The sequence below is a fragment of the Microtus oregoni genome, unplaced genomic scaffold, assembly GCF_018167655.1.
Source record: "Microtus oregoni isolate MIOR12 unplaced genomic scaffold, Mior012 000029F_ref0000214, whole genome shotgun sequence".
Lineage (NCBI taxonomy): Eukaryota > Metazoa > Chordata > Mammalia > Rodentia > Cricetidae > Microtus > Microtus oregoni.
This window is the reverse complement of record NW_024543088.1, coordinates 30,245,719-30,259,242: the sequence shown is the minus strand read 5'-3', so window position 1 is coordinate 30,259,242 and position 13,524 is coordinate 30,245,719. Positions and strand designations below refer to the sequence as shown.

Sequence of the window (13,524 nt, the reverse complement as noted above, 5' to 3'; positions counted from 1 at the left end):
GAAGTGACACCCCAGATTTAAACTGTCTTCAGGTGACCTCCCCTGCCAGTATCAGATAGAGAGCAAAAGACTCTTTGACAAAGAAGAAGATACAAACACCTCAGTTTCTCTTCCCTCCTCTTTCAAAAGCTCTTTACTCAGCTCTTGCAAGTGGTTGAGTAATTAAAATCAAATTATTCCCCCTTGAAAAATTGTGCGTGCGTGCATGTGTGTGTGTGTCTGTGATATGCATGCATGCACCTGTATGTTATCCAGAGACTTTAAGTTTCCAAGACTGGGTACTGGAGAATGAAAGATATTACCAAAATATTTATTTATTGAAATCCATCCCTGTGAAAGTATTAAGTTTGAATTAGGAATACTAATACATTTCTAACACTTTTTTGATGGGGAAAGAAGATTATAATGCTTCTCACTTTCTCCTCATTGTGGGACAATTACATGCTATCTGCTTTCTTTGTTAGTTATGTAATTTTTTTTTTTGATTTTTCGAGACAGGGTTTCTCCGTAGCTTTTGGTTCCTGTCCTGGAACTAGCTCTTGTAGACCAGGCTGGCCTCGAACTCACAGAGATCCGCCTGCCTCTGCCTCCCGAGTGCTGGGATTAAAGGCATGCGCCACCACCGCCCGGCTAGTTATGTAATTTTAAGACCTAGCAGAATAGCATAGATTGTGGCATCTCAAACAATGGTATGATGACCATCTGCGGGGTTCTTAAAAGCCACAAACTTCCAAGTGACCTCATCAAGTCTGGGTGTGTCGTAAGTATGTACAACTCTTACTTCAGAAGGGATAAGAGTAAGTTTATCCCGGAACCAAATGTGCGTGACCATGGGCCAGGATCACAGTTTAAGTTCCCTTAAACGCCGTATTCCAATGTGGTAAGAGTTGGATGAAGTTTTAACAATGATAGGAAAAGAGAGTCATAACTTAAGGAACCTTTCAAACACGTTGTGAGAGAATTACACAAAGCGGAAAAAGCAAAGCCGAGACATCCCTGCTACTGACTTGGGTGCTCTCTGACAATACAGCCTGTGGTTAGGAACCATGAAGGGCTTTCCTAAGTTAGCGCATTCCAAAAGGCTTCACCTGTTAAGTCATAAGAATGTCAGGTCAAATACGAGAGGGCACAGTGGTTAAGGCTGCCCCAAGGGAAATTCTAATTAGGCTGTGGACCTGCAACTTTCACTGGAACTTCGGCTCGGTTCACCAGCCTTGTAGAGAGTTCAGTGGAGTTTTATTCCCTTCAGGAACTTTCTGTCACAGACACGATGAACATAACTATCCAAATCATGTTGCAATTTGAAATTCATCACTGTTACTTAGATAGACGTGTTTTAGTGCTAGGCTAATTACTATATGGAGTTGGCAGGTGTCATGCCAATTATTTTACTAACTTAATCAACAAAAAAAAATGTGTAACCTAAGGAACACCAAACTAACCAAGAATGAGATGGTCTAGTTCTGATTACTTTTAGCAATTGCCTGCTAAGTAATTTTGAGGAAAGTATTTTCCTTTTTCAGTCTTGACTACTTTTGAGAATGAAGTCAGTTATAAATTTCATCTGCTTCATGGAAATAAAATGAGGATTAACCATGGTAAGAAGGTTCAGTGCCTCAAAATTTCCAGATTAAAAGCAAAATGTCTTTAAATATTTTTCTAGAAAAATGTACATTGCCTTATCTTCTGTCTTCAAGAAAGGCTAAGAGGTAAAACATTTGATGCAAAGAATCTTGAGATTGTAGAGCAGAGAATCCTCCTACAGCTACACAGTGAGTCACCAAAGAGAAGTACACACAGGGTTTCTAAAGTTCAGAAGCTGCAACTGGGAAAATGAATATATATATATATGTGTGTGTGTGTGTGTGTGTGTGTGTGTGTGTGTGTGTGTGTGTGTGTATACACATATATGTATATATATAACACATATACACAATGCATATATACAAATATATGTATACACACACATATATAAACACATGCATGCCAACACACACACACACGCACACACACACACACACACATAATCATCTGAAATAAGCTAGATAGTTCATGTACAAAGAGTCTCTTTGGGGCTGACCCATACTATAGATAAATACAGAAAGTATTTATAATATTTATTAGTTATTTATAATAAAATATAGACTTCCCTGGCACAGTATATTCCAGAAAGGCTAGTCACACTGACTCTCTGTCTCTCTCTCTCTCTCTTGGTATCTCCCTCCCTTCCTCTTCCTGTCTCACCCACTGTCTTCTTCCCTTCCTCTTTTGCGTTTCCCTTTCCCCACGGTAACTCTTCCCAGCCACTTTCTGCTGGTCTCTGGAATGAAACGTCCCCTCCTCTTCCTGACACATTCTTCACCCACTTCTGTCTTTCTTTGACACTTGAGTACTGTTCCTGCTCTCTTCAGATAATGACATACATCTTCTTTTATTCATACTTTCCCAACCTTTGCAATAAACATTTGAGCATGCTGGGGACTTCCCTGTGATCTGTTACCTCCAAACCAGGGTTTAACTCACTCCCAACAGTTCCATCGAGATTCCATGTGACATTAATTAAGGTTTGAAATTGCCTCATGCTAATTGCCCAATCCCTTCTATGATCTGCTGTTGAGACAGCTGGATATTTTCAATGGTGCATTAACTTACAGAACCATCTAACCTTTCCATTTCTTGGAAATTAGAGAAGGTCAAATAAGATTCGATTAAATTGTCAGTAATAAAACATATTAGTCTTATTTCATTTTTCTTGCATAGAAGCTGATAGAAGACAAGAAATAGGAGTTTCATACAAAACAGAGGGCCTCCTGTCTCCATTTGCATGGAGAATTTGTCAGTAACAACTGCAATGGCGCTGTCCAAACGTCCGACGAACTATTTCATGACAGTGGGGACTGTTGGAGCTGCCACCATCCCCACCAGAAGTCCCTGCTCTCTGCTCATCTCTAGAGAATCAAGTAGTGGTGGGAAAGGAGTCACTGAGACCTCATTCTGCAGCCTTGTCCTCTTTGCACAACACTCTTGTTTCAATCTGTTGAATTAACTGATTATCATTTGATAGTCACCGAGACCTTGGTGATACAAAAGTTGATAACTAGCATCCCCTTTTTAATTGGGAGACAACTTATTTAAGAGAAGAATTAAGTGATTAACTCAGATCCACATGATAGCTTTCAACTTCAGACCTCACAAACATTTTCCTATCAGGAGTGTGAGTGGTGTGTGTGTGTGTGTGTTTTATTGCCCACGCATGCATGTATAAAACATTGACAGGAGTTATAGAGTTATAAATTGGCAGCATTTTAAAGTTTTAATTTTGTTGGTTTATTAATTTTGCCTTCTTAATGTTTTACAAGTATAAGAATGCTTATATCAAAATGCAGGCTTTTAGCAGTCCTCAAGGTTTGTTACTATGGAGACATAGCAGGAGGGTATCCATGAGGTGGCACCACATACACGGTTTCTCACACCTGTCACCTTTAGAAATAACAGCAACTCCTGTGTTTTGTTTCTTCTATATGTTTAAGAAAATCATTGGCTTTATCTAAGCATTCAGGGAAAAATAGTAATGATTATTGAATATTGCAAGTTTTAAACAGGAGGAACGGCTGGACTGTGGTGACACATGCCTTTAATCCCAGCAATCGGGAGGCAGAGGCAGGCGGATCTCAGTGAGTTCGAGACCAGCAGGTTTACAGAGCTAGTTCCAGGACAGGCTCCAAAGCCACAGAGAAACCCTGTCTCGAAAACCAAAAAAACAAACAAACAAACAAAAAAAAAAAAACAAAAACAGGAGGAACGAGCTGTGATGGTGGCGTAGAAATCCTGCATATTCTGATAGCTGAATTTGAATGCAGCCTCCGGTGAACAGGACATGGGAAAGAAAGCATTAGACAAAAGGTCTGCATTGGAAAACCCATGCTTTGTTGTTGGGGAAAAGGGAAAGGAAAGAGTTGAGATCAGAACATGCCTTGATTTGAACTTGGTGCTAAAGAACCAGGCAGAAGTGTCACCTTTTTGACCATCATTTCTGTACGATTCATCCAAAACCATTGTAGCAGAGGGGATGGCAGAGGAACGCTGTCGTTCTTCCACAGAGATAGTCTGAGCGTGAAAAAGAAACAAAGGGTGCTATGCCCACTTTCTGTACTTCACTACTGAACCAAAATAAGGGAAATTGCTAGATCAAGGACAGCACAGACGAGCCAGATGTAAGGAAACAAAAACAGTTTCAAACATTCAGATATTGTTCCTTCAGATCTTGAACAAATTCGGGGATTGAAACTGTTGACAACAGGTGGGAGGTACAGCCAGAAGTCCAATTAGAATTGGTTCCATACCAAATATCATTAAGTTACTCCTCTTGAAACTAAAGTTGTATTGGCGGACTGGAGAGATGGCTCAGCATTTATGAGCACTGGCTGCCCTTTCAGAGGATGCAGGTTCAGTTCTCAGCACTCAGCAGTGACTGTCTATAACTCCAGTTTCAGGGTTTCTGACTCCCTCACACAGACATACATGCAAGCAAAACACCAATGCACTTAAACTACAAATAAGTAAATAAGTAAGTAAATAAATAAAGTGTGTATTAGAAGTATAGTCCACACATCTGTATCCAAATACAGTTAATGGTTTATAATATTTCCCATGGTCTTAACCTGTCACAGGGGACACTGGATCTGGGTTTCTGAAAGCGGGTGTGAATCTCAGAGGACAGGAAGGATAGGGCATTTTTTTTCATCTTGTTTTCACTTAATTTCTAGTTTACATTTTTTTTTTATTAAAAAAGAAGAAAATGTCATTTTTTGCCTTCTATTCCTGAAATGGGCCAAGATGCATAACACAAAGTGTACAGGAAAAACATCCACAGAAAAGTATTTAATGTTTGAGATTCTAAAGCAAATGAGATAGTGGTTCACTGTAACAGAAAGTGGGGGAAATGCCCTCCCCCTAACAATGATTGCGCTTTGAACTATGACCAAAGAAACAATATAGCCTGTTTTGCTAAGAGAGGAAACAGCTTTTTCTGGCGTGGGCTAGAAAAAGAAGCCATGAAATTTCTATTACTATTAGAGTTAGCATCTAGACAGATTCATGGATATGCCTGTTCCGTGTTCCTACTATGATTTTGATGACCTATGATTAGAAATTAACAAGCAAACTCCACATTCTGATTCTGATGTTTGTATGAAATCATCATTGTATTACCATAGACTCTGTAATTGTCATTTCTTATGTGGAGTTAATTATTCTGGATTTGTCAATTGTTGTGTTTAACTCCTTAAGGTCTAAAGTTCCTTCCAAATGAAAGCACAAAGTAGCTACCTTGATCAAACAAAAACCACGTTGCAATTGCAGCCACAATTGCTACTTGAAAAGGCCACAGTAGAGACACAGTAGCTTTCAGGTGCATAGTGAATCCTGAGCTAGAACTGTTTCTATGAAGCTGCGATTATATTTGGAAGGAATTAAACAATTTAATAACATTTTCAAATGTGTTTTTTTTTTCTGAGAGCCACAGCAGGATTCAGTTTGACTGAGTTTTCTCAACTAAGCTGCCTGGCTGATTTAAAGCCAAGTAAATATTTTTCATAAAAATGATTGAATTATTTGATTTTCCCCCAAATACTTGTATATTTTTCTGGATGAGCATATTATTTACTCTTCATTTACTATCAAATTTATACTTGTGTATTTTAACGTATAGCAGTCATGGTTTCCAGTTTAGGGATTTGATAAGGTCTGAGACGTGAGTCCTTGGCCACTCCTCCCTCACCACTTCCTTGTGTTATTTCATCCTGTGTTCATGCTTACCTTCACAGGTAAGTGGGGATGTTTGTATTTAATTGTTCGTAGCATCATAGTTAAATTGATACTGCATAAGGAACACAGTTCTAAAATTCTCATTGAAGCCCTGGATCCTCTTTCCACGCCTATCTTCTCTCAGTTACACCTCCATTCCCCACTTTTTACTTTCAGAACTAAGACATTTCAGATTATTGAGGAGAGGCTGACGATCCGTATGCTGACAGGAAAACTCTGGATTAAATAGTTCTTTTAAAAGAAAATATTTATTTACTTTAATATGTTTGAAGTGCTTTGCCAGCATATGTGTAAGTACACTGCATCCATGCTTTGTGGCTGATGAGGCCAGAAGATAGGGTCAGATTCACTGGATCTGGGGTTGCAGATGGTTCTGAACCATCGTGTGGGTGCAGAGAACCGAGCATGGATCCTCTGCAAAGAGTTCTTATCTGCAGAGTCATCTCTCCTACCCAGATACGTACTTCTTTATTTATTACTTACACTCAGGGCTGTTAGGATGCTTTTAAGGAGAAAATACAAAAAGAGAATTTATCACTTTGAAATCTTGAAATGTAGCGTTTCAAGTGCACATTTCAGTGCCCGTACGCTTGTCCAGAACTTACAAACCATCCCTGGAAACCCTCCTGGAACTGTTCATGCTGCAGAACTGAGTCTCTCCACCTTTTCAGACTTAGCTCTCCATCTTCTCTCCTTAAGGGCCCTCACAACAGTTCTACTTCGCCTTCATGCATACCATTATCCTAATTTTCTCATAGTGATTCATGCAGTATTTGCTTTATGAGCTGGGTCATTTGGCGTACTGCCATTTCTTCAAGGTTCGTCCATGCTGTGGCATGTATCGATATTTCTTTCTTTCAAAAACTAAATAAAATGTAACATATTTGAATATATAGCACATTATATTCATATATTATTCTGTTAATGGTCTCTTTACTTCATCTTTTGGCTATTATAAATAATGTGGCTATAATTACAAGTGTGCAAAAATATATTTAAGAACCTTTTCATTTTATTTACATTTTATCCACATCTAGAAGTGCAGTTGTTGGACTGTTTGGTAATTCCATGTCTTAACAATTCTTATTTCTTACTGTGGCTGTGCCACCTAACATTCTGAGCAACAATACCCAAGAGTTTCAATCTCACCACATTCCTGCCGACTTTGTTGGTTTCTACTTATTCTTTTCAGTACATCCCTGTGATATTTATTTTCAAAGCCATTTCTTAGTGACAGTAGAAATATTTAGTAAAAGTAAGGCCAACTTGAATATTAATTAACATGCAGCAATAATATTGTAAACCTTGTCTAATATCATTTAGTCTGTTGAGGCTTGTCTAGATCAGAACTCCTGACTAGACATTCACTTTCAGGTTCTGCCACTGCTCATCCCTTTATATTAGGGAAATCATTTATTTTCCTTTATGTTTAAAATATGAAGATATAATTTCTTATTATGATGATCACAAAATGATTCTAATTACTGAACAGGACAATCCATTTAAAGTGGCTCTGAATACTTCAAAATGACAGACTTAGTTGTGGGATTAACAGTTTATATTTTGATTTAGAATATATTTGTCGGACGCCTTGTCCTTTGTCACTTCTTAAATTTTGTTCCATCATTTATTTTGAAGTTTTCAAAACTGGGCTCAAAGACAGTTATTAAAGCTAGCGGAGTTGGCTGTTATCACACTAAAGAGTGCTTGTCCTTTCCCTGTCCTTTACAATGTCATTGAATTCAATTGCACTCTGTAAAGTAATTTCTGTTCTACATTTTGAGGGCTAGAGCCCTTTACTTGTTACAGTCTAAAGTTAGATGTTTTGCTAGGTTCCAGGACTTGTAAATGATGATGAAAAAGTAATTGGTGTAATAGTGTTTTCTCTTTCTCTCTCTCTGTCTGTCTCTGTCTTTCTCTCTCTTCATCTCTCCCCCCTCTCCCTCCCATCTTTCCTCTTTTCCTCCTCCCCTGCTCCTTCCACTTTCTGTATTTGCATGTAATTCCTAGATTTCCCTGAGTTTTCTTTTTCTTACAGCTTAACGTGGATACTTTGTGAACAATAATGTAGAGAATGAAATGTATTTGATGTGTAGGGTGGAGGAAAGACAGTTTCTTTCAGCGAACTGGAAAACATACCTGTTAGTCATTTGGTTTATTAAAACCCTGAATTTTATTATTTAATTTAATAGGACATAAAATAGGATGGCTGAATTACCCTAAAAAATTTATCTTCTGTTGTAACGTCATTATTGAGTTTTACTTTGATAAACTGTAAAATTTCTTTGTAGATTCTATTTCAGGATGGTTACTAAGGTTCAATTATTGGAAAATTTACCTGCAGTGCTAATTTTAGTACTAATATTTGTGTGTTTCTACTTGAAATACTTTATATCTATGTGAGAAATAGTAAATGCATAAAAAGGTAACAGGAAGAATCTATATAATGAGAACAGAAGGAATATTGCAATTATAGGAAGCTCAAATATACAAATGCATTATTTTAATGGTTATCCAGCAGTACCACACCTAATATGATGTTGAAATTATCTATGCCCCAATATTTTTTCTGGGTATTTAAACACAAACTTTCCTTTTATGCATTGAGATTATGACTTAAGTGATCTATGTCGAATCCTCGAGACTAGGTTTTCACTGTCTAATAGGTGATGGAGTTTAGAAAACTGCTTCCTGGCTGCCTGAGGATTGCTTTCAAATGGAATCACTTTATTACCTTTGAGCTGCCCTGTACATTAGCCAGCTGTAGATAAGTGGATATATAATGCACAAATAAAAGTTTACCTTCACCTTGGAGATCTTGGTACCTGTTCTACTTTCCTCATAACAGAAATACAATTAAGATCAGGGAAGGGAGCAGAGAAAAATGTAGAGCTCAATAAAAATCAATAAAAAAAGAGCTAGTATACTGGAGGGACTTCAATGATCTACTAGGCTAAACTACAAGAATTTTCCAGGATATTTTGTTGTTGTTGTTGTTAAAGATAGGAAGGTGAATTACCTATTTACACCACTTGACAACATCAGAATCCACTCTCTGGGCTATTTGTGCATAGCTTACCTATAGGTTGCACTTTCCCACTTCAGCCAGTGGCATTTGGAGATATTAGAAGCATTCATAGACATAATTGAAATGTTTAAACATGCCATTCAAAAATAGATGTGTGATACTCTTGTATAAGACATTTAAAAGCATCTTTTATAGCTATATTCTATATTATTCAGAGAATGACTGTTGTATTTTATCAGCATCACCTGGTAGCTTAGTAAAAGTAAAGAATCCCAAACTCACCACAGAACCTGTGACCTGTAAGTCATATAATAACAATATCCCTATTTCATAAAAGTGCACAGTACTGCACACTACTAAATACACTTGGGGGAAAAGCCTATCTCTTGGCTGTACAAATGCTTGCAGTTTTTAGTCTTTGTTTTGGAAGTAGTGGAGTAGCTTAGAACAGAACAGTTTATTCTGCATTCTCTAAAACAAGTTGTCTAAAATCTTAATAAATGCCATTATTTTTACTTTTCTTGATCCTTTCAGATATTGGCTATCTATTCATGTTGATGAAATTGCTATTTTTTTTCAGCCATAAAAGTGTGTCTGAATTGACAGTCAGTTAGCAGCTAAGATAGCCCATGGACCAAATAGTCCAGCTCCCGATGATATAAACATCCTAGTCTTACCCAACAGAGGAAACTATTTGATTTTCAAAACAACATTCAAATTTCTGAACCATCATGGTGATGATAGTCAGAATAGACAGTTCTTATTTCAAGAAGGAAAGTAACTCATGATCCTTTGGTAAAATATGCCTGTGTACATACTTCTCTATCATAACAGCCCAGGGAGGCTAAAAGACTCACTGTGATTTATCTTGTAGGACTGACTATGAATTGGAAAATCCTACTTATTCTAAGCAATAATTGAGCTAAAGCCTTGATAACTCTCAGATGACAACCTTGGAGCCAGACAGAGAAGAGAGGATGTGAACTTAATCTTATGTTAAATAACCACATTCCTTATTGGAAAATAGCTAACAGTCCATGGGCTCCGTGCCTTAGTTTAGGTGAAGGAAGTCTGGGACAATTAAGGAAATATATTGATGTTATTCTACTTCTCTATCCTCATCCAGATATCACTGCTGATAGAGGATGCCCTGAAAATTCTAAATATTCTGAACGTTCTAAATCAAACTGGGAAGTTCAATGAAGTCAGGTCTATTTTGATTGTCATAAGTAATTTTTTTTTGTAATTTTGCTTTCCAGTGTGCATGTACAGAGAACCGTCACTACATGAAATTGGAGAAAAGCAAGGACGTTCGAGGAAAAGTTCAGGAACACCCACCATGAATGGAGGCAAAGTTGTGAATCAAGACTCTACATAGCTGAAGACTCATCTTATTCTTCCCTTTCCACCCTCTCCCTTCTCTTTCCTTCCCTTTCCCCGTTTTCTCCAATAAATTCACCCCAACAAGAGAAAAATAATAAAACGGCATCACAGGACTTAGTAGCTGAGATTCTGCACTCAAAAATCTTCCTTTGTGTAGGACAAGAAAATTGAACCAAAGCTTGCCTGTTGCAATGTGGTAGAAAATTCACATGCATAACAATTATCTCACATGAAAGCAAAGAAAAATGAATCAGGACACCACAAACTAAATTTAACTGTGTTGTTATTAACAGAGGGCTAATTGTAAATAAAGACACAACTATAATGCAGACAAAATACAGTCACTGAATGGATGGAAAAGGTTTCTAGAAAGCCACTTAGAAGATGTTGTTGGATCTTAAATCCTTTTAAGTTCTAGAGAATTCTGTGATGCACAGTTTTGTTTCATGTTTTTATTTTCTTTAGACTTCTGTAAATGATACACAATTACCTCCTGTTTTCAGGATATTCTCTCAATCCTAAAATTGAACTTGTCAAAATTACATTCTTCTATTGTCTATCAGACATATATCTAATGTCTAATCAGTCAGGAGCCATTTAGTATGAAGAACAGTTTTAAACATTATTCTTGATGTTGACAATATTTTTTTATTTTAGAAAATGAAATTTTGTGTTGAATTTACTTATATTAGCTGATTTAATTTCTTTTGTAAAGAGTTTCTCCTAAGGGAATATCGTATTTTCCCTGGGTATTGATCTGGGATTTTGCTATTTTTTTTTTTTTTTAGACATTTAAGGAAAAGGGTTTTATTGTATTTTTGAGGAGGTATAAAAACCCGCTGCCCTTGCTGTATCTGGTGAAGAAGCACCGGCTTCTAGCCTTTTCCATTCAGTCTTACTGTTGATTTGCGGGTACTTTTGAGTGTGTATGTGCATATCTAGCTGCCATAGAAAGTTGTTCTTTTTTGCCATGTCTCGCAGCAGGGAAGAAGGAAGATGGGTTTTAACTGAGGAAATAGGGCTGGGATATCGAGTCAAAGCAAATTTAATCGCCTTTTTATGTTTGCAGAATTTTGTGTGTAGACTGTTTTCCAAACTCTATGAAAAACCGGGAGACTTATTAGTGAAATTCCTGACTTACGATATATGAGGGCAGTAGCTTGCTTGTATTATCCACATTGATAAGTCTAGTTTCTGTGTTCTAGAAAACAGAAGGTAACTAAGTAAACATGGAATTTTCAAGGGACTGTGAGAAAAAAAAATTAACAACTTTGATTTCAATAGACAGAGTTTTGTTGGTGGGTTTGTGTAGTGAAAACGAACTCCATGTAAGAGCAAGCAAACACACTGTTAGGATTACTGAAGGACTAGGAAATGTTAGCAAAGGCATGAAGTTATACCACGGCACTGGAATTACTAGATCTACTTAGGCCTGGAAACCTGAATGGTATAGAAACATCCAAATTTAAACAAAACAAACCAGAACGTTTAAAATGTTTGCAGATTTATGGGTATCATAATGAGAAGACTCAGCATGTAACCTTTTCCTATATATCTACTGCCCAGCATGTATTACTCCAACTGCGACTTCCTAAAATGCACACTTTGCAGAAGATCTAGGTCCTCACCTCAAACCTTTCCACTGATTGCTGTATTCTTTTAAGGTCTATGTAGTGTCTCCCCTCTACACAATCATTATTCTTAAATGTGATTCTTGTCCTATCAAGTATCCTATTTATGTTCTCTGAACAATGGCAGGAAATGAACTGGAGGAATTTTCCTATAAAGCTAGGAAGAATAGCAGTTATGCACAGAGGTCAGGCTTTTAAAGACATTTTAAATCAGAATATAAGGAAAGTAACAGATACATTTAATTTTTATACAAGGAATATTGCTTTCTGAGAAAGAGAATAACCGTAAAGACACAAAATCAGAAGATGTACTCATTGTCACTGCTGATCCAACTTAATTATAAATGCACCTGTCACTTCCAGGACCAAACAAGTCCGAAGCACAAAGCCTTATTTTCTTTGAAACAAATAATAAATAAAGAGGCTTCAACAAAAATGGGTCATGGGATCTTCTAGGGGGAAGCGCCTGGAGGTCTTAAGGTGATGTGCTTACTCAAGCATAATGCAGCTGAGGGCCCACAGGAAATGCAATTGGTGGAAGTCACAGTTGCCCATCTCATTGATGATTTCATGATAGAAATTCAATCATGTTGTTTATGAAAATATAATCTGATATCAATCTCTAATAAAATCCCTTCTCTATTTTCAGTGGTTGTCAATCATTCATCATACAGACACATCTTTGTCCCCATCCAATCAGTAGATAAAAAGACCACTCCATTTGTCTTGTATTCCCTCCACACTGTGCTTAGCAAATGTAAATGTGTTTTGGAAATTAACTTTGCTTCCTTTACAACTGATTTCAAGAACAAGTTGAAAGTCTTACATTCCTTCTATTCATAAACCAGGAAAAAGTGTGGTTTAGGGCACGGGGCGAACATTTGTTTACTCTCTGGTTGCTTTGTAAATACATTAAAACCATAGAATCAATACTCACTGCCTTAAGTCTTAAAATACATGAAGAAATATAAGCATATAACTATCCAATTTTACTTAAAAACCTGAGCCAGTGTCTATGGTTGTCTTTCAGCTTTTTTTCCAAGTATAGCAGTTCTTTACTGTGCTAATATCTGTTCTTCCTGACTTCAACTCATCTATCACCTGGTTTTCTTTAATTTTAATAAGGATTTGCTTTTTGTTGCTTCCAAAACGATGCAAGAATATATTTCCAGGGAAGGACTCCAGTAGAGAACTCTAGGAAACCTTATGTTTTGACTGAATGGTCTTAATAATGGAAACAAAATGCTGTGAGTCTCACAAAATGGCTTTTTGGTCAATATTCTGTACTTGATATTTTAGCTAGATGTTTGAGGCCTAGAAACAAATGGTGCTGAAGTTCCACCTGCTAACATTGAGACCTTGTGCTTCAGGAGACTAAACACAGCAAGCCACCCTTTTCCTGATCATAGTGATAGTTTTGGTTTTGAATTACATATAAGTTCATAAAACATTTTTAGCCATTAAGGATTGGCACAGTGACTAGACACCCATGTAATATAATGCGATTCTTTATGGACCTCATTCTTATTCAAACACCTATACAGAATAACTCTTCTACCTAGGAAAATGGCAATCTTGTTGCTAGGTATTTTTTCTCAGTTGGCGATTCTGTCATGCCACAGAGAAGTGTTGAGAGTATTGAAACAAGAGGAAGGG

General features: G+C 37.1%; 1 protein-coding gene across 3 annotated transcripts in view; it reads left to right on the top strand.

The window, feature by feature from the left end:
* Positions 1-12,304, top strand: part of Fgf12 (fibroblast growth factor 12) — a 530,585-nt gene extending 518,281 nt beyond the window's left edge. For all 3 annotated transcript variants that reach the window (XM_041677851.1, XM_041677850.1, XM_041677849.1), the window contains one exon: positions 10,114-12,304. In XM_041677851.1, the coding sequence (XP_041533785.1) occupies positions 10,114-10,232 (119 nt within the window). In that variant the 3' untranslated portion in view covers positions 10,233-12,304. The remainder of the gene's footprint in view (positions 1-10,113) is intronic.
* Positions 12,305-13,524: the final 1,220 nt, after the last annotated feature.